The sequence below is a fragment of the Colletotrichum aenigma genome (genome assembly GCF_013390185.1).
Source record: "Colletotrichum aenigma strain Cg56 chromosome Unknown KSG_Cg56_contig05, whole genome shotgun sequence".
NCBI classification, from domain to species: Eukaryota; Fungi; Ascomycota; class Sordariomycetes; order Glomerellales; family Glomerellaceae; genus Colletotrichum; species Colletotrichum aenigma.
Window position 1 is genome coordinate 3,446,994 of NW_023500911.1, and position 26,091 is coordinate 3,473,084.

At 58.2% G+C, this 26,091-nt stretch overlaps 7 protein-coding genes across 7 annotated transcripts; 4 read left to right on the forward strand and 3 right to left on the reverse strand.

Moving 5' to 3' along the window:
* Positions 1-1,300: 1,300 nt before the first annotated feature.
* Positions 1,301-3,403, forward strand: CGCA056_v008585 (uncharacterized protein; the record flags this gene model as incomplete). The annotated part of the gene is made up of 1 exon (XM_037323832.1): positions 1,301-3,403. One exon carries the CDS (start codon positions 1,301-1,303, stop codon positions 3,401-3,403), a length of 2,103 nt encoding a protein of 700 aa, XP_037177555.1.
* A 2,157-nt stretch (positions 3,404-5,560) lies between these two features.
* On the reverse strand, positions 5,561-7,233 carry CGCA056_v008586 (Cytochrome P450 monooxygenase ATR2; the record flags this gene model as incomplete). The annotated part of the gene is made up of 4 exons (XM_037323833.1): positions 5,561-5,982; positions 6,032-6,637; positions 6,690-6,975; positions 7,027-7,233. The coding sequence occupies 4 exons, from the start codon at positions 7,231-7,233 to the stop codon at positions 5,561-5,563; spliced, it is 1,521 nt and encodes a 506-aa protein (XP_037177552.1).
* Positions 7,234-9,760: 2,527 nt separating this feature from the next.
* On the reverse strand, positions 9,761-10,256 carry CGCA056_v008587 (uncharacterized protein; the record flags this gene model as incomplete). Its single annotated transcript, XM_037323834.1, has 3 exons — positions 9,761-9,800; positions 9,866-10,122; positions 10,227-10,256. 3 exons carry the CDS (start codon positions 10,254-10,256, stop codon positions 9,761-9,763), a joined length of 327 nt encoding a protein of 108 aa, XP_037177553.1.
* Positions 10,257-17,054: 6,798 nt separating this feature from the next.
* On the forward strand, positions 17,055-18,905 carry CGCA056_v008588 (putative FAD-binding protein; the record flags this gene model as incomplete). The annotated part of the gene is made up of 1 exon (XM_037323835.1): positions 17,055-18,905. One exon carries the CDS (start codon positions 17,055-17,057, stop codon positions 18,903-18,905), a length of 1,851 nt encoding a protein of 616 aa, XP_037177550.1.
* A 2,615-nt stretch (positions 18,906-21,520) lies between these two features.
* HBN1-1 (putative nitroreductase HBN1) lies at positions 21,521-22,132 on the forward strand (the record flags this gene model as incomplete). The annotated part of the gene is made up of 1 exon (XM_037323836.1): positions 21,521-22,132. The coding sequence occupies one exon, from the start codon at positions 21,521-21,523 to the stop codon at positions 22,130-22,132; it is 612 nt and encodes a 203-aa protein (XP_037177551.1).
* Positions 22,133-22,420: 288 nt separating this feature from the next.
* Positions 22,421-23,980, reverse strand: CGCA056_v008590 (Phosphatidylserine decarboxylase proenzyme 1; the record flags this gene model as incomplete). Its single annotated transcript, XM_037323837.1, has 2 exons — positions 22,421-23,501; positions 23,550-23,980. The coding sequence occupies 2 exons, from the start codon at positions 23,978-23,980 to the stop codon at positions 22,421-22,423; spliced, it is 1,512 nt and encodes a 503-aa protein (XP_037178213.1).
* An 822-nt stretch (positions 23,981-24,802) lies between these two features.
* Positions 24,803-25,957, forward strand: CGCA056_v008591 (uncharacterized protein; the record flags this gene model as incomplete). The annotated part of the gene is made up of 1 exon (XM_037323838.1): positions 24,803-25,957. The coding sequence occupies one exon, from the start codon at positions 24,803-24,805 to the stop codon at positions 25,955-25,957; it is 1,155 nt and encodes a 384-aa protein (XP_037178212.1).
* Between the last annotated feature and the right edge of the window lie 134 nt (positions 25,958-26,091).

Below are 26,091 nucleotides of genomic sequence, written 5' to 3' on the forward strand. Positions count from 1 at the left end.
GACTGGCGAGAGAGAAGGGGGTGGTGGTGGGATAGGATCTCAGCAGCAAAAGTCCTGCATTGCGTTGCCTTGCATAGCACTCCTCGGTCGTCAGTCCCAAGCCGGAGGGTTGGTGATCCCAAGCTTGAGTCAGAAGAGAAAGAGAGATGGAAGACGGACGGAGGAGAACAGAACGGAACAACGAGAGAGAGGGTGTGGAACGGCACGTCTGCCATATCTTTCCGGCTCTAACCCTTGATAAGAGCATGGCTCTCCATCCCGCTATCCGCTTTCCCACTCGACGTGGAGCAGCACGTAGCGAAATAGACGCCAGCTCTTGTCGCCATGAGGTGGTCTCAGAAGGGACTGGTAGGAGAGGAGACAGACAGAGGAGAGACTAGAGTGACACCCCTGGCGCTGTGTCGTGCGGACGACTGGGGCCTGCGCATCCCCTCTGTATGAAGGCCCGAAGGCGGGCAGGGCCACTGGCAGGTTGTAAGCAGCGTGAGATGTAATTTGGGTACCAGGTACTTGCAGAGGAGGAAATGGCAAAATGCAGACGACAGAGAGCAGGCTGTGGTTCTCGTGCGGGTGCGTCTATTGCTGGTGCAGAAGTGGAAGTGGTGTGGCCCATTCCCACCAGTAGCGAGGCGGGTTGATGTCGATAAACCCCGCGCTGCTAGTGACTCTTCACGTCCACTGTCACCTGTGTCCACCAGCCGGTGGACCGCCGAGACTGGGACGGGACCCCCCCACGGCAGCAAGCGATTAGCAGAGCTACTGACACACCCATCGCCAGGGGGAGAGACGGCTAGTGCCCGCGAGGCAGGTGGATCCGTCTACCGAGAACGTGTGGTGTCCCGGGTACGGTGCCAGGTGCTGTGCTGATGCTGGTGCTGGTGCTGCTGATGCAGTCCAGTCTTTACCAGCACAGCGTTGCTGGGTTGTCTGATGCTCGGTCAGCGGCCATCCCGGATTGCACACGTTGTGTTCCCGCGGCATGCATCTCAAATTAGCCAGCCAGCCTGCCGCACGTCCGCAGGGAGGAAAGCATTCGCAGTGCGAGTAGCAGCAGCTGTGCAGCGCGTCCTTGCCGGGGGAACGAAGGCTCCTGCAAACGAACAGAGCCGCTCTCGCTGGCTCGCTCGCTTCACTTATTCAGTCAAGGGCACAAACCCACGCGTCGTCGACTGATCCTTCTCCAGCTCCTGGAGATATCGTCGCCTCGGACCTCCGTCACACTCGTCGTCGCTGCGGTGTCCCAAGGCGATGGCAGATAATGGAACAATATCACGATCAGTACGCACCTTAGCCCGTCCTCATGGCTGCCGCAGACTCCCCCGACCGTCAGTCCTTACCATCGAGCCCGTCGGGGCATGGCCCATCCGGCGAGAATGACAGGTCATCTGACACGACACCCACGAGAGGTGTCGCCGCGCTCGACCTGAGCCCGCCATCGCCACCACCATCACGTCCGTCTCTGCAATCGGACAGCATCGTGGAACACTCGCTCACTCCGCCGGCGCGATCTGGTCTTGTCTCCTCTCACCGCCGCGATGACGGCCGGTTCAGAGCGCCCGGCCCGCGTCCTCCGCCTCGCGACGCCGGTCCAAATTCCAACATGCCAAAACCTCCTCCGCCTCCACCACCACCGCCCCCTGGGAGCCGGCCAGCAAACATCACACATCCCCGTCCACCACCGCCGCCGCCGCCTCCGCCGCCCATGGCACGGCGAAAGAAACCCCTGGCCGGCACCATGCCATCATCGCCGCCCCTGTTGCTGTCTACAGAAATATGGCAGCAGCCCATCACCTCGGACTCTGGGGCCAGCTCCGACGAGTCTGACGACTACTTTGATCAGCAGAACCGGACGGCCTTTCCTCCTCTCATGCCCACCGTCCAGTCACGCAAGGCCGTGGAGAGGGACCGGAGGAAAATCACAGACGTCATCACGAACAAGGTCTCGCGCCTCGCGCACTCTCGCAGCCCCGTTCCCAGCTTGGAGTCGGACGCATCGTCTGTAGCATCGACCATCTCGTCAGGGGATGACGGCGTGCAGCATCTGTGGGTTCTCATGAAGGAGCGTCGTCAGAGAGTCTACGGCATCAAGCAGGAGATGGCTAGCAGGCGCAGACATCTCCGCGAGCTGCGTCGGAGGAAAGACGAAGCCGATAACGCGTTCATGAACATGCTGCGCCCCATCCTCATCAGGGGTCGGCGGAGCACGCTGGGCACGTTGGACGACACCCTGGACAAGAGATTCGCCGACATGCAGAAACTGCGCACCGACTACCATTTCTTCGAGTCGGACTACGAAAATCTCGAGGTCAGTCTAAACGAGCAGGAGGAAGATCTCATCAACATTGAGACACGCTTCTTCAGCATCTTGGCCGCCGGCAGCACGAGCGCGGGGCAGGAATTCGAAATGGAGGATTCAGACGACGACGAGCTCGCGGAGCAGTCGAGCATGCCGTACGACTTGATGGGCATATCCCGCCATGGGCCCACAGAGGAGGCTCACCCGCTGTGGCAGGACCTCGTATCCGCCATCGGAGATCTGGAAAACGCCAAAGACGAGTACGGCGACCTGATTCTCATCCACGACCAGTACGCGTACGGCATTGAGGTCAAGAAGACTGCAGGCAAACGGCCGAACGCGCACGAGATTGAGTTCATTGACGGCTACCCCAGCGAAGAACGCGAGAAACGGGAGAATGTCGACCGCCTGGCGGAGGAGGTGAAACGACTGAAGCAAATCTGCGAGGAGAACGGCGCGATGAAGAAGCATCCCTCTTTCCGGATAGCGTACGCCCTCGACCCTGACATTGGCGAGGACATGTCCCTCGACGACCTGGGAACCAAGACGGGGAGCGTCGCACACCCGCGGTTCCCGGAGCTCCTGTCCTGCCCCGACTACCTGCTCCGCCCGGAACCTCTCACGGCTCTCGGCAACCTGAGGCGGGCCGTGAGGCTTCCGGCGAACGACCCCACCAAGAAGCGGCAGTTGCACGCGGCCCAAAAGGAGTATGCCATTTCCAGACTGATGAGCGAGTTCAAGGGAGACGACAAGGCGGATTTTGTCACCCGGTGGCTTCTGGATCAGCTGAGAACGTCGCCCCTTGCCGTTGAGTTCCTGTACACGACGTTTGTGCACGAGCACCGGCTGCGGATCGAGAACCGACACCGATGGCAGCAGGACGTCCTCTTCCACTGGTGGCGGGACGGCGCTGTCAAGTCTCGCGACGACTTTATCGGGCCGCTCACCGGCAGTGACATGGCATCTCCCGCGCAGGGCCTCACTCGCGACGTGTCCGCAGAAGTCGTCGAAAGCCCCCCGGCATCATCAACCTCGCAGACGCCGGTCCTAGACGAGGAGGAACAGGCGTTGTCAGACACGCGGGGCCGACAGATGGAAGTCTATTGAAATTACTTTGTTAGCGAGCGACTAGGTTTACTTTGGTTTATTGGCAAGCGTGTGTCTCAGCACGATGGCGGACACAGAACGGCATCGGTAGAGTTGTTCGGGTTGGACGCATCTGGTTTTCATGTCCTTTTCAACCATCAGGCGGCTTTTTGATACCCCCTTTCAGACTGGTTACGTGGTAGCGGACTCCGTTGCGTCGCAGGATTGGCTTGCATTTTTGTGTTGATATTATGAAATACATGGGGACTGTTCACAATGCGTGCCCACCGGTTCACGGGAAACGTCGTGCTAATTAGCACCGTGCCGCGCGAAGCTAGAAGCCGTTTCGGCTCGTGTTCTAGCACTCAACACCACCCGCCTAGCGCGGCGCGGGATCCTAAAAAGAATCCCCACACTTGCTCGGGACGAGCCATGGCGACTCGCGAGAACGGCGGAGCAGAGGTGCTGGCAGCAGTGACAGGTATCGGGTACAAGTTCGCTATCGGCTTCGAGGCTAATGCACCTGCGTCTGTAAAGGGTGAGGAGCGCAGCATGTGATTTCAGACGCGCACAAGGTCCCGCTCGGCTGCATGGGGATTTGGGAATTGTATGCATGCTCGCGCGGGGTTGCAATTTGGTTTCGCCTTTTTTTTTTTTTCCTTCCTTTCGTTGGTGTTTCTCTCTGTTGGCGAATAGCGCGATGGTCTTCCCCCCAGCCAGAGAAGCGGGTTGCAACCATGGCGAAACGATTGATGGGCCAGCGCCACACAACAACTACGTCGCGGAACTTGGCCAACCAGACGCTGTAAACAGTGGTGTCTTTCTTTGGAATTTCAGAAGCGGCGGCGGCTGACGGAGGTGCCGCCGACGGTTGCCTTGTGGGATGTGGCGAATCAAAAGGCCATAGGGCTGAAGAGAGCAGCATGTACAATTCCATAGCGGTCAAAACCTGCCGTCGGAATTCCAATGTGAGATCGCTTGCGTCGACGACGGGCGGGAGGGCGCCGGCGGTGGTGCCACGTTGGGAGTCATCTGTGCCGACGGCAAGGACCGACGGATAGGCAGGCTCGCGCCGTGGTTGCGCTGCATCGAGGATGGGGGGTGAGATATGTTGTCATGATGTGTGTGTTCACGGGTTTGTTGGTGATGCTCAGCCTGATTTTGTGAGGGACAGCTTTCCCCTCCGCGAGTTGAGAAAGAGGCCCAGCTGTTTTGCTTGAATTGAGCGCAATCGTATCCCTTCGTGGCGGCCAACAATTTGGTTCTCGTCGAGGCAGTCGCACCCAGGATCAGGGAAAGAGGCATGTTCACGATGCAGACGGGGTCCCCCGGCAAGCTAGAATGCCTTGTATCGCTCGCCCCAGCCCTACGAACCGATCAAGCGGGTCAGCTAGCTTGCTCGCTGCCAGCAAAGCGCTTTTCCTTACGAGAATCGGTATTGCAGAGCCTGCCGCAAGTTGTACGGCAACCTAGCCGGGAGTGGCTTGGCTTGGGGCGGTGAGCGTGTGGTTTGAAGCAAGACGCGATTGCTGTGAAGCTTTTTGAAACGTGCGAGAGAGGTGGGGAAACGCGCGGCAGCGGCTTGCTTAACTCTAAAAGGCAGTTTTTAGCTCAGGGAGTCAAAATGAAACAAGCTTTGGTTCTCGTGAGATGAGAACACCAAAAAGAATGCATCGTATGTTCGCAAAAAGAAATCGTCGGCCGGTTGGAGATGCTCCTGGCTGTTGCCTCGTGGGTGAATCGAACACCCGATCTCCTCATTACTAGTGAGGCGCTATACCACTTAGCCAACAAGGCTTGATGACTGAGCCGCGGAAATCGCGGCTTATGATCCACCGCGAGACATCCTCCCGTCTGCACCACATTGCCGCGATGAAATGCAACTCATGTATTCGCCCATAGGCCAACGCGCACTAAACAACCGCTCGCGCCTCTAATGTCGCCTTTTTGGCGTGACTAGATATGGTATGTGTGTTGTGGTTAATATACAGTGGTATCTCCTCCATGGGTAGTAGCCTCCAATTAGCCTATCCAAGACCCAGGAGCTCCAGGCCCCGACGCCGGAAAGATGTGTGTGTGTCTGTGTGCACGGAATACTGTCCATGGTTCGTATGTGTAGTTTTTTTAATTACCGTCTCCTCCGTAGAGATTGGTTTATCCTTTGTTGTTCGTCCACCCTTACGCCACCGTCCGTCGCCTAAACAGAATCTCCGCGTTGGGATCCGGCGACTTGCTCATTACCATGACCATGGGCTTCGGCCTCGTCTCGCCGTCCTTGAGCTTGATGTCGTAGTTGAGCAGGAAATACGCCAGGATCATCTTGATCTCGTTCCCTGCGAAGAAGCGGCCCGGACATGCGTGCTTGCCGGCGCCAAAGTTCATGTTGGTATCGCTGATGCTGGTGAACTGCCACCTGTTTGCGTCCTCGTCGGACTTCTGTCGTAGTTTGTAGAAGCGCAGCGCGTCGAACGTGTCTGGGTTCTCAAAGTATCGCTCATCGTGCGAGATGCCGGCCTGCGGTGCCAGCAGCTTGGTGCCCGAGGGCAGGTGGGTGCCGTCGGACAGGTCGATCGGCTTGATGACCTTGCGGATGAAGGAGGCTGCGACATGTTAGTCTGGTGCACCAATAACAACAAAACTGCCACTCACTGATGTTGCCGGCGAGGCGCTGGGTCTCCTTCATAAAGCTGTCCAGCTTCTTCAGCTTGGCCATGCTTTCTTTCCTCGCCCACCCGTGCTCGACCTCCAGCACCTGCCGCGCCTCCTCGCGAAGCATCTCTTGCGCATCGGGGTTGGCTGCGAGGTCGTAGATGCAGTCGGTGACGAGATTGTTCGTCGTGTGGATCGACGCCGCCGCGAGGATGAGCTGCAGGTGCGCCTGGGACCTGATATCCGTCTTCTCCTCTGCAGGCAGCGATTCTACCAGCCACTGGATCAAGTCGTCGGGGGTCTGTTCACAGCTGGGCATCTCCAGATCCCGCAGCCGCTCCTCGATGACGGGCTTCAGCATGTTGCTCGCGAGGTCGATGTCCTTGGTGATCTGCCGCAGCTCCGACACCATGTACTGCCCGACGGGCCGCGCCCACTCCGGGAAGAGCTGCATCTTGACCACGGCGACAAAGACGTGGATGGCAAAGTTGATGCTAATGTCCATCCACTTCTCTTGGCGGTTGATGTCAGATCCCACAAACGCCCGGCCGCTGATCCGTGCGATGGCTCGCAGCGCAAAGGGCTGGAACTTAACCGGCGTCCAGTCTAAGGTCGGTTAGCACGAACCGTGGCACACAAGGTTTGGAGCACGACATACCCTTGCAGTCGGGAAACTCGGTGGCGACGACGTACTCGAGCTCGCCCTTGAGCTGTGGCACGAGCCTGGCCAGATTCTGCGAGAGCTTGCATCGGACCAGAGTCGACAGCAGATCCGCGTGGGGGCCCAGCGTGAAGTTGGTGTACCGACTCAGCATGGCCTCGTCAACGGCCTCCGTCGCGCTGAGCACTTCTTCTGGCAGGCTTCTCAGCTCGCCGATGAGTCGCGCGGGGATGAGGACCTGCAGGCCTTCTGTCGCCTTGATCTGGTAGACGGTATCGCGGAACTAAGTGCACAGTCAGCCATGATCACCGCCAGCCCAATCGAAGAGCCTCACCTTGCCATAGCTGTCGCGAATCAACGTCTCCGCGTCAAACATCCACTTGGTCTTTGCCGCCTTGTAGAACGGAATGGGCAGCTTCTGCTTGCGCGATTGCAGCAGCCACGCGACCACCAGCATCGCGCTGATGGCGACGTAGTAGCTGATGTGCTTGCCCCCCGGCACCACCTGGGGCAGGTTGAGCTCCATGGGCATCGACGACATTGTGGTTGACTGATTCATCGGAATGCTGGATGAAGGGAAAGAAAGCAATCCTCAAAAGCAAATCTAGCTGGGTATCAATCCAACACGCCAACACGACCAGAAAAAAAAAAAAAAAGGTACAACGCCAGCGAGGCGGTAAAGTCGAACTCGGATCGAGATCAGGTCGCAATGAGAGTCGTCTGCTGATGGAGACTTCCCGGGGCGGAGAGGGAAGTATGGCGACGACTTAGGTATGCCTCCAAGACATTGGCCATTAGAATCCAAGAGTACCCGGCCAGGCCCTGCGGAGGGTCGACGATGCGATGGCGTCAAGGTTGGCGGCTCCAGGAAGTGGGAAAAGTCAAAAAGGACGAATGACGGCTGTCCAAGTCGGGATTCCGAGTTCCTGTGGCCGCGTTGCCCGTCCGTCGTCCCCGTCTCTTTTTCTCTGTCTGTCTCGCAAGCGTCGTCCAGCGTCGTCGTCGAGTTCGGTTTGCTGAGCGTTGTTGACCTTGTCCGTCGTGCTACCCGTGGTCCAGGAAGAAATCAGTAGCCCAGATGAGAGTGACGGTGCAAAGGGACGGGACTCTACAATGATAAAAAGTAAAACCCAAGGAGCAAAAAACGAACCAAAGACAAAAAGAGGGAAGGGGTAAAAAAGGATAAAAGTCGGAAATCGATGCTTGTCTGCGCGTGCCTGTTTGCATCGCAGTGTGTACCCTGCATCAGCAGCAACGGCGGCGCGCGCAAGTGCACACACCAGAAACACAGACGACATGCAACGCAAAGCAGGCCTTCCCGCTTCCTTCCCGACAGCAGCGCAGGACGCTACGCAAGCCATTCCCGACCTCCTCCCATCGGTATCCATCGGGGCGGCGGCCTGGCGACCTGTGACCTGGAGGACCCAGGACAAAGGCAGGGACCGCTAAGCTTGACCTTGCGCCTGGGCCGGGCACGCTGGGTGAAATCTGGAGGGTTTGGGAGTTTGGACCGACTGGGACGTGATCGACTTCTGCTTCCTTGGGCGTCTCTGGCGGTTTCGCGGACTTGCCAGGCGCATCTGAAACATGGATGGTCAACAGGAGTCGTTCGGGAGCAGCCACCTCCGGATTTTTAGCTTGCTGCCCACCCCGTGCCTCGAAAGAGAAAAAGAGTCCCAAACATGTTCATGTTGCTGCTGTTGATGCGGATGTTTTGATTAGCCGTCATTGCGCTGTGGCAATTAGGCGCAGTTGAATCATCCGCATAGGGTCATTTTGCCAGCCGTTGTTGGTCTCCTCCGTCAAGCAAGGTAGGTGGAATAAGTGATCGAATAAGATCAAGATCAAGATAAGGTATTCTGTAACCAAAATGCGAGGTACCGACGTCTCAGACAGGCGTCTTAGGTAATCCCTATCCCAGGGGCGAGAGAGAGCCCCTACAGTACCTACCCCCCAGTATCCTTCAGCCTCATCGCGGCCAACGGGATACCTTAGTGTACCTTCCCCACCTGCCCCTTCTGGCACGGATGCTGGCCCGACAGGGGCTTTCTCGGCTCGCTTACTGGCCGAGACGCGCCAGAAATTGTTAGTGTAGCGCAACTCCTCCACATTCATCCCATCTCCGACCATCTTCTGACCTCAACCCACCTTCTCGAAGCGCCGCCCACGACTCCCAGGAACCAACTATACGCTTCACAGTAAGCTTCTTCGATGCTTGCGCGGACCTCCTTTCCCTCGGATCTGCCCTGGTCCTGTTCCTTCTGACCCCCCCTCCCACCAATGCAACGCAACGTCTCTGGCAAACCCGAGATTCGCACACTCGATAATGAACCAGCCTATAGATCTTGCTGCAAGCCAAGTTCTAAACTCTAAACAAAAGAGTCCGACATCTCTCGCGGCCCAAGGATTTCGCCTGAGCCGCTCCCCAGACGCCTTCGCTGCCGTACAAACGACATCAAGCATCCCACGACATATCAACAGCCCTGCGTCTCGGAACCTGCCGCTGGGCTGTCGTTGCGGCCGCCATGGGCATGGGCGTCGCTGTCTCCATCCGCCCTGGAGGGGTTAGGAGGGCCTTGGATGGGCGCCGTCGTCATCCCCATTCCCTGCGACTGATCAAACCTGCACCTCAAAGTCCCCGTGCTCCTGAGTACGCCAGCAGGAGCAACATTATCCAATGCCTCGCTGCCCTCGGCTTCCAAGAGAAACGCATGGCCTGCCAAGATGATGTCCAAGAATAGGCACATGGGTCACCCTCCGCAAGGCAGGATTAAACGACAACCCGCAATGCTTAGCTGTTTGCTTGCCTGTCATCGTCGCCGGCTCGTTCCATCCATGTGTTCTAGCAACTGCCCGCCGCCGCTGCAGCAACGAGCCGCAGGGATGGCGATGCACAGTGGCCTGCCCACCTGCTACCGGACTTCAGGCCAGGCGGTTTGCGCTGGTGGCCGCGTGTGCATGCCGCCCTCCCTCTCCAAACAATGAGGAATCGAATGGATCTTCACGGTAATCTACACGCTAGGAGCCTGGCTCCCGCAACCTTGAGCGCGTACTACACGCAGTCCACGTCAGGGAGGCGGCCTGACCCTGGTCGTCGTTCTGGTTCTCCTGGAACCCCGCTTCAGGACCGTCGGGGCCGTCGTCGAGTGATGGGCGTCAAAAAACATGCTCACCTATTATGCTGCAGCTCCCCATGACCATGCGGGTCTCTCTCCGCCAAGACGGCATCCGGCGAGAAGCTTGTTGCAGTTACACATTTGAGCCCCCCAAAGGCGGGAGCGGTGCCGTCGTCGGCTCCGAGGAGGAGTGCGTGCACAAAACCCCGTGGGATTTCTTTCGCAGTCTCAAGTGCCGACCAACGACCTGCGATGTAACTGGCAAACGGTTTGGATCTGAAAACAAGAAGCGGTTCGGCCGCCGTCGGTCCGTCCTGCGCCTTGGTCAGATGGCCCGCAACAGTCTCCGATAGACATTGTCTCGCGGCTTCACTGCTACAATGCGCGACTTGGGCTGATGTTTGTGGAGGGCACTGACCGGACTCGTTGGGGGATGCCTTCTGGACATGGCATTGTGCGCCTTTCCTTCAAATGGAAATCCAAACGAACACACCTGAACTTTTGCATCTGAACCCGATCCCAAGTATCGGCTACGTAACCGGACGAGCAATGTTGATTCGCTGGTGACGCAGGTTGATGACGGCACAGCACAAAAATAAACCAGCCTCGCGTCGCCTCGTCTGTCGCCATCCAACTGGTTTGTTTATTCGATGCGGCTCAGCCACAGGAATGGTATGGCCCGGTATCAAAACAGCGGCCGTGACGTTGCCGCAGGTGATTGAGCCGCACGCACGCACGCCCAGGAAATGTTTCCAGAAACGGCGTTTGACAAAAACGTCTTGGCCCCACAACGAATGCTCCAAAAGAGAATGCGCGTTTGGCAAAAGACGAAAATGCGGCCAGTGTGGATTGAACACACGACCTTCAGATTGATTGAATGAAGTTTCTCGGATCGTGATCCGCTTCAGTCTGACGCTCTCCCAACTGAGCTATGTCCGCCATGATCTTCGGCAGTTGCCGGACGCAGTGAGCGATATAATGCCTCCCTCCACTTCTTGCCCACATCGCCCGTGTCATTAGTCGTGCAAGACGACTGTCTTTGCAACCTCTTTGACGAGCTGTCGAGGTCTGGACATGGCCGAGTCAGCCTCCTGCAGGTATGGCACAAGAGCAGAGACAACTCAACTTGCGATTTCTCTTCAGACTCGAGTTCGGCCGTCTTCTCTCCCAGCCATCTGGATCTCGACGTTAGCCCTGGACCCTGGACCCCACCCATCCGCTCCGCCCACCGCCTAGCTCGCGATGCGCTGCCCTTAGTGGTTCCCTGCCCACGAGGCCTTCAACGACAACCGGTTTGGTGGTGTAGTTGGTTATCACGTCAGTCTAACAGGTCGAGCGCTTCTCTGAATGCCCTCGCCTGGTACACTGAAGGTCTCCGGTTCAAGTCCGAGCTAGATCATCCTATGGGCGATTGGTTTAGTGGTATAATACTCGCTTAGCATGTGAGTGGTCCAGGGTTCGATTCCCTGATCGTCCAGCTTTTTGACGGCGTCGTGGGCGTGAGGTCCGTCTCATGATTTGCGTTGTTCTTTTTTGATATTCGGGCGCCTTCCGGGCCTGACTCGGGGGACGAGCTGACTGGGACCGAGCTGTTGCGGGTGGAAACAATACCCGATGGCTTGGTTAAACTTGAGACTGGGTTCCGAAGCTTGTGACCGCGTCGTGCCGTCTCAAAACAGAGGCCTCGACGCGCCGTCGAGACAGTCAATGCCTACTGGCAGTTTTGTGTGTGGTTCCAAAGAACAAAACGTGATCGAGGAAACCTTCTTCGACGCTCGTGTCAAAAACTCACCGACTCGTGGCCCACGATGGTGCGTCGCGAGACCCGTGAGACCCTGACTGCGGGAACCAATGCGGGAAGAGAACCACCGCTCTTTGGGACGGCTGGAAAGGGTTTCTACGACACGGGCCAGCTCGACCATTGAGCAAAACGCAAATCTCCTCACTGTCGGAGAATTATCTGCTGTTCTCGTGCCTCCAGACGATCCGGCTGCCGCGTAGAATGCGGGGACGCGCGTCTTTGAAGGGTGCTATTCCTGGATCGCAGCCATCTTCGGTTTCCGGCCGCCCTGCACTCGCATGGCCTCCGTGACTGTTCAAAGACAGGGCTGTCGACCTGAGCAGATGAAATGGTTTTGGACATGTCCTCACAATGTCCTGCGGCTGGCGTGTGGTGGTGACGCATGGGCACGCCAACGACCGGAGCATCAATTCCCGACTGCTGAATTGAGTGCCTTCTTTTCGTTCAACCGCCACTTGACAACTTGGCCGCGGCCCGGGAGTCCCTCATCGGAATGGCTCGGGTCGGCAGCTCGGCCGTATCAACACATCAACGACTTTTGATGAACACAAGTGCTGATGACTCTAGACGAACGGGATGTAACTAACCTATGCAGGTCTGGATGGCGCAAAAGCATCATACCACCCTGCAGCTGTTATTCCGAGAATTTCGACGTGCTTGCTTTTTCTCTGCGTTCCGTTAGTCAGGCTTGACTTTCGACGTGCATATGTTGACTCGCAATTCCGTCTCTTCTTCGGAAATGCGAGGCAGTACATAAATCGAGGAAGGTCGTAGACGAAGAAGCCCGAGCTTCCATGCCAGTGTATGGCGAGGGGTGCTTGTTTTTGCTTGCTGGTCTCAGCAACCATTGGTACTTGCTGTATCAATGCAACTCCTTTCACACATGAAGCCAGATTGGCGCCGTGGTACGCGGCGAATCGAACAGCGGTTGCTTCGGCATATGATGGGGCGGCGCAAGATGCCTCCTTTCCCCATGCTATACAACCAACCGGCGGCATTGGAACTGGAATTACAGCCATCAACGAACTGATCCGTTTGCCAGTTGCAACATTTCTTCGAGCAGCGTGCCACGGACGCATCGCCGGGCTAACATCTGCTAACCAGCACCGCCAGCGCAGTAATCTAATCGTTTCGCCGAGCCTATAGCGAATCCCGAGCTGCTCGGTCCGAGTTTGATCGGTCGATGGACGGAGGACGCCTGCGGTACATGGGAAGGCCAGATCGACGAATGCGACCGTCATCTCGGTTCTCCGGCTTCCAGAAGCTCTCCAGACGTGTCGAAATGATTGCGAGCCAGGGGCTTGACGACAGCCTGTTTCAACCAAGTGGCTGGAAGAGGAAGGCTGGCATCTTGTGAGTCCAGACAAGCGGTCCCGGAAGCGACCCGAAATGACCGGGCAGCGGTCGCAATAAAGCCAGACTTGGTTCGAGCTAGGGGGCTTTATAGACCGGCAGCTATGACAACGTCCCCGGAAACGCAGGAATGCGTGCTTTTCACAGCGGCTTTCCCATCGGTGTGGAGAGTCAAGTGGCGCTTCTTTGCACTGTGAGAGATCGACGGACCGGTGGGCTGTCTGGAGGAAGCTTCACGTGTGAAGACGAGGATGCTGGGGCGGACAGGGAAGCCCGATGATTTCAGGGGTCTGATTGTTGGGATCAACTTGACGTGATGGCTACACAGCAGGCGCTTTCGAATGCGGTCTTGGGCGCGAGAAAAGCAACGACGCTGCAGACCGGCATTGGGAGCACGGGAACGTCGATTGAAGGTATGCGGCTGACGTCGACTAGAAGCGATATGCCCGACGACAGTTCTGGCTGTCATTTGAAAATTTTCAGCTCCCACTGCAACCGCAAACAAGATTCTATTCCAAAGTCTGAAGCCCAGTTGGGGCACCGGGGAAGCAGGACTGCGAGCCGGCGAAATGTGGTTGGGCGCGTGAGACAGGGCTACGGTGGAAACTTGCTTTCCGATCAGGTGAGCGGTTGGGTGGGTGGCCGTAGTAGCGAGGCGTTGATCGGGCAATCAGTTTGATGAGAGACAAGCGAATAAAGTTATCAGATCGAACCCATGCTTGCCCATGCCGTGTCGCTGGGCCGCGAACCGTCTTGTGGAGCAGCTAGCCCAGGCCGGCGTCGACAAACGCGTAGAAATGAGGATGCGACAGTGACTTGGCGTAAGGAGACACGAGCGGGTCCTGGCCACGACAGGCCCAGAATCTCAGGTTTGGCGTTTGCGTTGGGAGGATTGACGTGGCTTCAGGGAGTTGCGGTGTGACCGGTGTCGGAGATGAAATCAGATTAGATGCGATTGATTTGATGAGATTGATAAACGGGCGATAAGATTGTGGCTTCGTGTTTGACCAGAGACCAAAAGAAAGTCAAACCTGAGTAGACAGTGTGATTAGACGAAGGTCACGGACAGGGATCGGACGGCAGGGTCGGCATTCCGTTTGGCAATTGGACCTGTTTGCGGCGATCCTCGGTCTGGAGCGGCCACTCGATTGGCGTGTGATGTTTGTGTTGGCAGCGGATGCCGTATGCGCTTAACGAAGGGATTGTGACGTGGATGCGTGACGCGCGGGTAGCTTATCACGGCAGCGGACGGCGGAGGACACCGACGGAGCCGAGCCTGCAAGAGGGGCAGCTGCCGTCCACTTTCGAGATACGGGTGCTGAGCGGAGCGGCGCTGGAGCAGGACTGGAGCAGCAAAGGGCACGTGGAGGGTCGAGGACGGAATTGCTCGGTTCGGTCGCGGGCTGGGTATCCGTACCAAGCAGCCGTTCTGCGCGAACCGGCGAATTTCCCCCAATCCTTCCGCGGTTGTGCAGTGTCGCATTCCGAGGGTTTCTTTCGTCAGCGGTGCGCCAACACTGCCGTCAAAGGTGCTTGGGCTGGGCTGTGGAATGACGGTTGATGCGCAACAATTGGCACGCATCAGACGGAGATCCACTGCGCGACTGGCATCGGAAGACAGTGTGCGAGACAGTGTCCAGGGTCTGGATCGGGGGTGGAAAGTGACGGAATCCAGTGGCGACTCAACGGCTAATGGGTCGGGTAGTGGTCTGACAGTGGAAGAGATTTCCCGGCAACTGGTTATGCTTGTGTTTATCGTTTGATGCTCGGTGAGCGGTGAGGGAGCATGAATAGGATATTGATCTGTTATTTTTGTCAGTGCCGTGTCATCGAACGAGCGTGGTGCGCGGAGAGAGATTGCTTCATTAGCCGTGGCCTCGTCGACACACGGGGCTGAGCCCATGGGAAAAGTCGGGGGGGCCGCTGTCCCGGACGAACCGTACCGTCTGCAACCGAGGGAGCACACGACGTCGGGGTGGCTGATCCAACGTGCTGGGCCACACTGTACGGTATAGATTGGGAGTGCGTAGCGTGGTACGTAGGGCATGTTGATATGCCGGCGACGTTGCGATAGCGTAATAACGCTGGGGACGGTAAAAGAAGACGCAAGACGGAGCTCCTCTTCCCCTGTCCCATTGACAGTCGATGGAGTGCTCCTGCTCCTCGGGCGGAGCTGAATTAGGGCGTATTCGTTAGACATGAGGTGGAGGATCATGGATGCGGCCACCTCATCGTGCGTAGCGGCTGCACGACTGAGATGGCGGCGGCAGATGGCAGGCAGAGCATCGTGGAGAGCGTGATTGAGAGGGGGAATGGCGAAATGGGGGTCGTCTCAATGGTCAGCGAACCCGGAGTGCAGCATGTTGAAGTCTAGCGCATCTGGTGATGGCAGAACCCCACACGCTTGTTCACCGTGTTGGTGCCGGATGTTGGATTTCGCGAGATGCCAGTCGTCGCATTTTCCAGCGGTGCGGGACGAGTCCACTGCGGTGCAGCAGCAGTGACTGACTGCTCACCTCAACAAATGTGGGTGTGGAAGGCACCTCACAGTGACTCTAATTCTTCCCGGGCGCCGGCTCAGGGCAAGAACGCCTCGGTTGGCTTTCGAGAATGGGGGAAGGGCACGCCCGGCTGGTTTCTGCACTGTGAGCAGGAGCTGCCCGGGCAAGAACAGCCGGCAAAGGGGCAATGAGGCGCGGGTAAGTTGCCCTGAAAAGGGGAGAGGTGGGGTGGAAGGAGCGGATCGGAATGTGGAAGGAGAAAAGATAGGAGCACCGATCCAATGCACTTGCCATAGTCCGTGGTTTAGGTTATTTGTGGCAGTGACGGATGGCAGTGGCTGCGGCAGCTGATATGGCAGTCGTCTACGGAAGCAGGAGCAGCAGGAGCATGACTGCCCAACTTGACGCAGTAGCCAGCTCTATCACTGGCATGGAAGCGACATCGGACACGTCGTCCTGGCCCCTCATGCTCCTTGCACCTTCACCTTTCCAAGCAAAGGCAAGACACGCACTGATGCGATGCGATTGATAACTGTGACACAGCACAGACAAATGCTGACGATGGCGCCTGTGCTGGAATGCGGCGGGCCATATTCAGCCTGCCGTATTGCTTTTTGTGCTCGTGTAATACATCAGACAACTCGGCGAATCCCTTGGTCATCATGCCAGGTCGTTGGTGTCATAAGTGCCCACTAATCCAGCCCAGCCCGATGCATGGTAGCCGGCGGCCCACTCCCACCGCCGCCAAGAAGCCCCAAAAAGTCTACCGACACAGCGTTGTGGACGCTGAAAGAAGCCCCCGAAGGTGCTCGGGGACAGACAGTGTCCCTCCAAAGATCAGGACACTGTCCGGCTGCGGCCAGTCAAGGGTCACGGTACTATCGTCCGCTCGTCGACGCCGGTGGCGGCTAGGCCTAACTGGGGCACTCCAGGGTCCCCAGTCTGCCCAAAAACGGAGACTTTTCGACTGTCATTTTTCCTTGCTGCCCCCTCCGTCGCCTTGCCGATGCCCATTGCCTGCATTCTGCCTCCTCGTCGCTGCAAGAAAAATACCAGCTGCGTAGCAAAAAGGCAAGAAAAATCATAATCAACTTAGTATTGTACGGGTACGAGGAGCTACGACGTCCTCGGCTCGAGATCGACAAATTCAAGGGCCTTTTTCTTTTCCAGGCCAGAGACGGGCCCTCTCCGTTTTTACCTCATCGCCCTCCACGCCTCCAAAACCTTACATCTATTTCCTTCCCTCCCACCTGAATCAACCTTTCCCTCCTTTCCCTTCCCCTCGCTGATATAACAACAAATTTCCGCTTATCTGATCAAACTTATCTGATCAAGAATTCACCCACCGGTTTCAGTCACCAAGCACGCACGCACTGCATGAAAACGTCAACACACACACACACACCCACGCTGCCACAGCATGCTAAATAACTACTGACTATCCGCCCCCCGATCCTACCACCACTACCACCGCTCGCGACCACTTTACGCCATCCTCCACGCGAAAATCTCCAACCCCCCTGTCGCACACCACAGTCACGTAGGTCGTCACATCCGCCACTTGAACAAGCACAACCACAACACATTCGCGATGCACAGCACAATGGCCACCACTGCCATGGCCTCGTCATTGCTTGGCTCCACCAGCGGCTGCATTCCCGAGGAGCCTTCTGCGCCCTCGGCTGCCCCCTCGCTTACCTACTCCGAGGAGTCAGAGGATCAAGATGAAGAGCCTCAGCCTCCCCGCAGACGACGCGCTTCTACACGCCTCATTGCTCAAAGCCCTGCAGACATCCAGCGCATCACCGGCGAGTCCACCGCCGAGCTGATCCAGAGATGTTGCGGAGGCGGCTGCTGCATGAAGCTGGGCAAGAAGAAGGAGGGCGTCGAGTACGAGGCCATCACCTTCCCCGACAATGACGCATACAAGTCTCTCGCGCTCAAGATTGGCGAGATCCCTACGACCCTTACCAACATTGCCGAGATGCCCGAGCAGACCGTCTTCTTCGAGCCAGTACCGAGGTCCACCGTCAACGTGCCCTCGCCAACAGACTCGGCAATCTCTCTGGGTGCTGACGCCCCCAAGGACGACCTCGCCACCCTGCAGAGCAAGTTCAAGGACTTTACCCTCGATGGCATCGACACAACGAGGGAGCCGCCCAAGTTCGTGCAGCCGCACCCGCCCTACCATGTCTACGCCGCCCGCATCGACTCGACCCGCGAGCTGACCAAGCCCGGCGCCGAGAAGCGCACCTACCACTTCGACCTCGACATCACAAGCTATCCCGGCGAGGAGGACATGGACTTCAGAGTCGGCGGCGCTATCGGTGTGATGGCTCCCAACGACAAGGCCTGTGTCGATGACGTCTTTGATGCCCTGATGATTCCCCGTTTCATCCGCGACAAGCCGGTGCTCATGAAGACGACCCGGGGCCGCTGGCCGACCGTCTGGGGCGACGACCAGGCCCGCGAGATGGCCACGACCCGCCGTGACCTGCTTACCTGGTGCTCCGACATCCAGTCGTACCCCCCGACCAAGCAGCTCCTCCGCATCCTGGCCGAGTACGCCGCAGACCCCAACGAGAAGAAGCTTCTGACCTACCTCTGCGCCGCCGAGGGCCAGGGCGTCTTTTGCGATTTCCGCACCGGCCCGCATGTCTCCCTGTCCCAGCTCTTGAACGCATTCCCCAGCTCGCACCCGCCCCTGGACCTGCTGCTGTCGGTCCTGAACCCTCTGATGCCCCGCTTCTACTCGCTCTCCAACGACCCGCACGACGCCTATAAGACGCGCGACGGCAAGGTCCACCGGCTGATCGAGATTGCCGTCACGGTTCATGAGACTGCTGACTGGCGTCGCGGTCTCCGCACCGGTATCGGCTCCGGCTTCTTTGAGCGCCAGGCCCAGAGATGGCTCAAGGCCAAGGCCGCCGGCGAGACGCCCGAGGTGTACATTCCCATGTTCAAGGGCCTCATGGCCAACCCGCTCGCGAAGCAGTTCGTGTCCGACGGCCCCATGCTGCTCATTGGCGCCGGTGTCGGCATCGCGCCCTTCAGGGGCTTCGTGCAGCGTCGTCTGAAGACGGCCAACTGCGCCAACAAGGTCTGGGTGCTCCAGGGCATCCGAGACTCGCTCGTCGATGAGATCTACAGCGGCGAGTGGGGTGTGCACGAAGACGAGGTCAAGCGTGTCGTGCAGAGCCGTCGCGGTGAGAGCCGCTACGTCCAGGAGGAGGTGCGCAACCAGGCGGACCTCGTCTGGTACATTGCCAACGCCGTCGACGGTCGTGTCTTTGTCTGCGGCAGCTCCAGGGGCATGGGCGAGGGCGTCGAGGATGCGCTCGTCGACGTGGCCATGCAGAAGGGCAACCTGGAGCGGGAGGAGGCCAAGAAGTACTGGGAGCTGAAGAAGGAGGCCGGCCAGTACATCGCCGAGACGTGGTAGGGCGGGGCCGCAACCTTTATATGCAGACGCAGTGCCCGCATGTCCCGAATAGTGTGACTCGGGGGGCAAGCGGTTTATGAATGGGGGCGCCTGACTGCTGACGCGGTCGATCACTGCTGTGCCGCGGACTCGGCTTTTTCGGGGAACGGCTTCGGTCATCGGACGTAAGATGTTAAAAGCATCCAGCCGCGCCTGGCGACGAAAAATAAAACACGAGAGCATGGGGGGTTAACATACCACGCGGGAAAAAGCACCTAGACGGCGTTTCGGGTGGGTTGATTTTTGTTCGGCAAGACTTGTACTGTTGCGAGACAGGGGTTTTACACGGGGTTACTGGCTATGGGTTGCATCTAAGACGGCCCTGGGCCACTGGCAAGCATTCGTTGGATCAGGCGTTGATGCTTAGCGCTGAGTACATATGTAGTATCATGACTGGTTCTTAAGCGACGCTGGTGCACATGTCATGCGTGATTCACGTGAATAAGTAGCCGGCCTCGGAGTTTACTTGGAACGGCTTCATCAACCGTCGTGGCTGAGGCATCCTTCGGTGAATTGTCACTAGTACTACGCGTCGCGGACATACGCTGTGTCGGGCTCAGCATCATCACCGAAATTGGTGAGCACTGCCGGCCGGTGGGATTAGCCTAGGTGTGCCGGCGCCGACTCCTACACCGAGGCCGCACTCCAATCACACCCATCCGGAAGACCGGCCGTCTGGTCGTCCCACAGGCCGTGTTCCGGATCGTGAAGCCTCGTGACCGGCGCCAAGACCGGGAGCGCACGCTGGCATTCCACACTCCGGACGCCGGCTTCAAACGTGGTTGACCAACGGGGTGTCTCCGTCCAAGGCCCTCTTGGTTACCGGCCGCTGGAGTGCTCCGGCGTCGACATCAGACGGCCTTCGGACCGAGTTCGTCGTCCCGTTATTGCAATTCCGGCGGGAAACGATTATAATTCCGAATCGGAACTCAACCCGCGCCCCCTCCGATCACTGATTCCGGCTATGGCCGCCAACAGAAGCCAGCTGTGGGTCCATGGCCACAGCACGACCGGCGCCATCGAGATGTGGGCGCTGGGCTCAGGTGTGGTGGATTGTCCCGCGCGGGAGCTTATTCAGCTGCCAGTCATCGAGCGCCACCGTTCCCTGCCCAAAGGAGACTGCGCGCGCGCGGAGGGGAGGGGAGCTTGACGAGAGGAGCGATGCGCTGAGGATTGAATCGCGCGGTACGATTACATATCCTTCAGACGGCGGCACCTGCAGATATGTAAGCATGCGGCTCGTCTTTGTGAATGCAGGCAAGGTCGTCGGGTCGCTCTGACGTTTCCGAGCCGCGCGGGAGACAGCACGGGAGACATTCTGCGCGGCACAAGTTCACACCGCCCGAAAGGCTGGCGGCCGCGGGCATCATTCGATGATCGTGAGGGTCAGGTCGCCCAAGCAACGAGCTCCCAGTGGGTGGGTTCATTAGGGTGCTTATTGCAGCGGGACATCCAGAATAGTGGTGCAGCAGCCGCTGCGCATGGCCAAGGTAGTGTAGGGTCTGCCATCAGTATTGGCGCTTGAGATCTGGCGGGAGGTTGGAGGCGTGGAAGCTGATTGATGGATGACTGAAGGTGTGGTGGTACCCTCACCGCCCAGCGAGGGGTGTTGGGGGCCGGGGCACCCTTCTAGAATTTTCGTGGGTGCGCACTACACAGTGGTTTCGCAATCCCGCGCGGTCGCCCAGCCGGGCCATTCTTTCTGTTCGTCGCTTAACCATCCGCTTTTGCTTTTTAGCCGGGTTTGAACAGAGAACTCAAGAATGAATCGGTAGAGTTTCTGTACCGAAACTCGGCCGATGGCGAGTAAGGTGAGCTGAAGAATACAGATGCTACCTCTGAGGAAACGAGCAGGTACCCCGCCAAAAGAATGATGTCAGCCGCGGTCTGCCCGCTTTGTCATCGCCGCCTTGCCCAAACAAGCCAAGCGGCAGGAACCGACACGGATCGTCTTCTTCAGCGCCGCTGCAGCTGTCGAAAAAAGATCCGCCGCCAGAGAGACACTCTCTGACGGGGCAGGAGCACGTTATCGATTGTGCTTTGCGTGCTTTGCGTGCTTGCTCTGCCATTGGTAATCGAATCCCTGATTACCACACCATTTGCTCAGCGGCCAGCCTCCATGCCCAGGCACGCTTCCCGATACCGCGCGCCCGAGCGCAATGCAAAGCCGCCAGTCATGGGCGGCAGTCCCGCGATGGGGGTCCCAGTTCCGTCTAAGGTTCCCCGTCTGATGATCGGGACGCCTGAAGGCCCGGCTGGAGAATGGAGCCAAGTTTGCCTAGGTAGGATCCAATGCGGTAGAACCCCGCCATCTTGGAGCTCTCATGCTGGTTGCTGCGCTGTCGATGTGGGGGGTTTCCAATGGTTTCTGAGACGGTCCGGAAAACAGGTGGCAGCAGCAGCTCAGGTCGCAGTATATAACCAAGCAGGCCTTCCTCTCTTCTCATGAATAGGCAAGAATCATGATCTCCATCAGCCGAACAGCATTCCAAGCAACTCGCAGACTCGCTCGTCCACTCTTCACCACCACAACCACATCCTCAAGACCCTTTTCCACCACCCGAACCACCTTCAAAATGTCCGGCAACGCCAACGCCTTCCTCGACGCCGTCAAGGCCCGCCGCACCTACTACCCCCTCTCCAAGGACCTGCCCATCTCCAAGGAGCGCATCGACGAGATCGTCAAGACGGCCCTCGCCAACGTGCCCTCCTCCTTCAACTCCCAGTCTAACCGCGTTGTCGTCCTCCACGGCGCCGAGCACGAGAAGTTCTGGGACATCGCCACCGGCGTCCTCAAGGCCATCGTCCCCGCCGACCAGTGGGAGGGCACCGCGGGCAAGATGGCCATGTTCAAGGGCGCCGCCGGCTCCGTCCTCTTCTTCGAGGACCAGGACGTCGTCAACGGCATGCAGGAGAAGTTCCAGCTCTACGCCGACCGCTTCCCCGGCTGGGCCACCCAGTCCGACGCCATGCTCCAGTTCGTCCTCTGGACCGCCCTCGAGGCCGAGGGCCTCGGCGCCAACCTCCAGCACTACAACCCCCTCGTCGACCAGCAGGTCGCCGCCGAGTGGAAGGTCCCCGCCAGCTGGAAGCTCAACGCCCAGCTCGTCTTTGGCGGCAAGACCGGCGACGCCGGCCCCAAGGACTTCAAGCCCATTGAGGAGATCTTCAAGACCTTCAGCTCTTAGATGTGCATAGACAGACGGTGCAAGTAAAAGATACAGCAGCATTCGGCGGAGTTACACAAGCGGCCGCTTGGTTTATAGATTAGCGCGATTAACGAATTTACGCATTGGATGATTACACTTGCATCTGCGATTTTGCGCGACCAATTGAAACCGTGTGGCTGAAATAAGCATCTGACAACCCCCGGGATCCAATTCCTTCGCGACGCCACACATTCCGTTAGATCTGTATCAATTGTGTTGTATCATTTGACATGTCGTTATATATGTTTACATCCGCCTTTTAGACATTTATTCTTCGTCAATGTATCCCAACGCCTGGCCCATCTTGACCGCGTGGCCCTTTTCGACGGCCCATCTCCAGCCGCTGCTCTTGCCCTCTGCCGTCTTGCCCTCCGTGGGCGCCTCAAACACCAGCACAATCGTGCTGCCGAGCTGGAAGCCGCCCATCTCCTCTCCTCTGCGCAGCGCGTGGCCGCCGAGGACCCTGCTCGCGGACGCGTAGGTGGCCTCGGCGAAACCGAGGTACGGCTCGCCGCGCTTGGCGGCGTCCTCGGCGGCGCGGTCGGCGGCCGTGTCGGTGGTCAGGCTGTTGGTGCGCAGCTCGCGGTCGAAGTTGACCTTGATGGAGCCGACGTTGGTGGCGCCGACGGGGACGTAGCTGAAGAAGCCGTAGCGCCAGCGGCCGAGCAGGACGACGCGCTCGTTGAGGGTGAAGAGGCCGGGCAGTGTGCGCTGCAGGTAGGGGGAGACGCTGTAGAGCTCGCCGGCGAAGTGGCGGCGGCGCTCGACGACCCAGTTCGTTGGGGAGTGGAAGCGGTGGTAGTCCCCGGGGGCGAGGTAAATGACGGCGTAGTAGAGGGAGGTCTTGTTCTCGGGGGACAGCAGTTGGTACCAGGGCTTCTCGCCGAGGGCGAGGTCGGCGCGGACCTCGGAGACGGCAGACGGCGAGGGGGGCCCGGCGGCCTCGTCCTTGAGGGAGCCGACCCGCTGGGACATGGCGGCGCCGGACAGCAGGCTGGGCACGGTGTAGGAGATGCCATTCACGCGGGCAAACTCCTCGTCCGTCTTGACCAGGTCCTCCTCCGACGAGACGTTCTGCTCGGCCTCCTGGGGCGTGGTCCATCCGCTGGCAACGCTGGAGCTGGGGGTGTTCTTTCCGAGGAGCGCGTCGACGCTGTACGTCATGCCCTTGACCTGCTCAATGTCGCCGCCCTGGATCTGGCCAAACTGCAGGACCTTGCCGTCGGACGGGGATAGCAGGGCGTGGGAGTTCGGGTCGAGGGGGCGGGCGCCGGGCTTCAGGGTGCGGTAGAAGAAGGAGGCGAGGTTCGGGTATACGTGGAGGTCGGGCTCGGCGACTTCGTTCAGGCTGTCGAAGGGTTAGCAGCGTCCTCTCACGGCGGCAATCTCGACTCACTTGACGCCGAAAACCCAGGAGTAGAGCTTGAAACCGGGGACGCGGAGGTAGTATGGGATTGTCAGCTCGTTGAAGCGGCCCCAGAGCCGCGAGATGGCCTTGAGGGGCAGCGTCGACATGACCTGGACCTGCCATGGGCCGTCTGGCCTGATCTTTGCGCGCTTCTTGGGTGGCGCATCCTGGACCTCGCTCCTCTCCTGGCTCTCTCGGTCGCGCGACGAAACCTTGTAGAACTGGACGAGACCCAGGAAGCCGATGCCGACCCCCACGGGGATCTGGTACCACTGCACTTTGGAGTTTTTGAGGGCGAACCGTAGGCGGTCGGAGAAGCGCGGGCGGTGGTGGTGTTGGGAGAAGAAACGGGTCGAGGAGAAGGGCCCGTGGAGGAGGTTGGCCCGCAGCTGGCTCGGTCGCGCGTACAGCGTGGCCATCTTGTGTTGGGAAGCCTCAATCAGGTCGAGAGGGTTCGAACCGCGAGCCTCTGCCGGGTTTGCGGGACGATAAATCGCTGGGGCGGGCGGCGAGGCTTCTGCTGAGATCTTGCGAGTAGAGCTTTAGCTGTGGCATGACGCAGCGCGAACCATGTCAAGGCGCTAGTCTGTTTTGGGAAGTGTGCATAAAATGAACTTCAACACCATGAAATTATTCGACGTATCCCTGTGGTGAAAGAAGAAGAAAAAAGAATTGTAGTTCGAAATGGCTCAATTGAAGATTATGTGTTAATTAATGGATTCAATTGAGTTTTCGTCCTTTCCCACGGGTAAATGTTCACGAACCTATGACTTGAGCATGAACGTGGCTACGAGTCCCCAAGACCTCAGCTCGTAAGGCAGTGTAAAACATGAAGAATTATTTGTCAAGGGACTCGAGGAAAAGAAATATCAAGAAAACTAGCGAATTTGACTTGGCAATGGCATTTGTGAGGCTGTCTTGTTGCCAGCTGAAAAATCCATCACTTAGCTGCGTGCAAGGGTCCCTCTTCCTGCGTCTTCCTGGTCTGGCTCCTTTCTGAGCGTTCGTGCTGCGCCATCAATCTATCTAGATGGCACAAATTTCTTCTGCCCCTTTTGCTGCCACTCGCATCGTAAAACTGTCCAAGATCCCGTTCGGATGAGAGCGAAGACTTGATTGATCAGATCTGGGGTACCTTTCCGATAAATCCATTGGTGTGTAAACCAACTGACAACTTAAGGACCTCTCAACATCCGCATTCGCACTCACCAATCAACCTTCACACTTCACCCGCTCTTACAATGGCTTGCGAGACTCTTCCTCTGGCGCTCTCGGAGCAGACCATCAGACAGCTCGATCACCATGAGAACATCAAGAAAATCCACTGCATCCAATTCGATGAGCGAGACACAACCGCGAGACCGTCGACATTACCCTTGGGGTCCCGTCACTCAAGCCTCGGAACGCTTGACTGCTTCCCCACAGAGCTCTTGCTTCTCTTCATGGAGCAACTCGACTTCCGATCACTCTCACGTCTGCTCCGCACCTCGAGGAAAGCCAAGGACACCGTCGAAGGCCTGCCGGCTTTTGCGGACATGATGCAGCACGCGCCGGGCGTCTTGGTCGGTCTCGCAAAGACCAATCTCATCCGTCATCACCCGGCATCGTCCCTGCGATGTGTGCTCAGGTCGAAAAGATGCGCCTCATGCTTCCAGTTTGGCGACTTTCTGTATCTGCCTACCTGCGAGAGGGTCTGCGAGTCGTGCCTGATGCTGAATCGCTCGTTCCTGATGACGACGGAAAGCCTGGCGCGGAGGTGCTTCTCTCTCACTGGTGAGCAATTGAGCGAAATTCCCGTCATGCATACTCTCCCGGGAGACTATGGATATTGGACGTCAAAAACCTGGTCAAAGCCACTCCGGCTGGTCAGCGTGAAGCATCTCAAGCAACTGGCGCTTCGGATCCACGACTCCTCAGAGGAGAAGCTGGCCGAGCTGATGCCGATGCTCACGATGGATACCGACGAGGATGACTTCATCTGGGACGTGTATCACCTCAGGCTGGGACCGCCCGGCTGTGACCTGAATCTGCTTGGCAGGCTGCCACACAAGCTGCAGCACTCGGTGCCGATGTTTTCCTACAGAGTCGAGGACGCTTTCGAGGGCATGGCGGCTATTATGATGCCCTTCGTCTCCGGCTCTGGCGCTGACCACGGGCACTTTTGCAAAGGATGCGTGGAGCTGAGCAACGCATGTTTCAACACGATGCCGCCGGTGCCGGAGCACCTGATACCACCGGAGCTGCGAGGGAACCAGTACTTTCACATTGTCTTGGAAGCCGCAGCCTCCAGGCCGTACGCGAAGACGGACTTTGCTGAGCACGTCAAGCACTGCTACGGCGTGCGTTGGCTCCTCAAAGAGTGGGAGCACGCGAGCGAGGGAGGGAAGTTGTCATGAATCATGTGGGTTCGAAGTGAGGCCGTTGATGAGACGGGGCAGACAGAAAGATGAATTCAGGGTCAGGCGAAAATGAGGATGAAGCCAAGGATCACAGTACACTTAGAGTAGCTTCATCAAATGGACTTATGCTT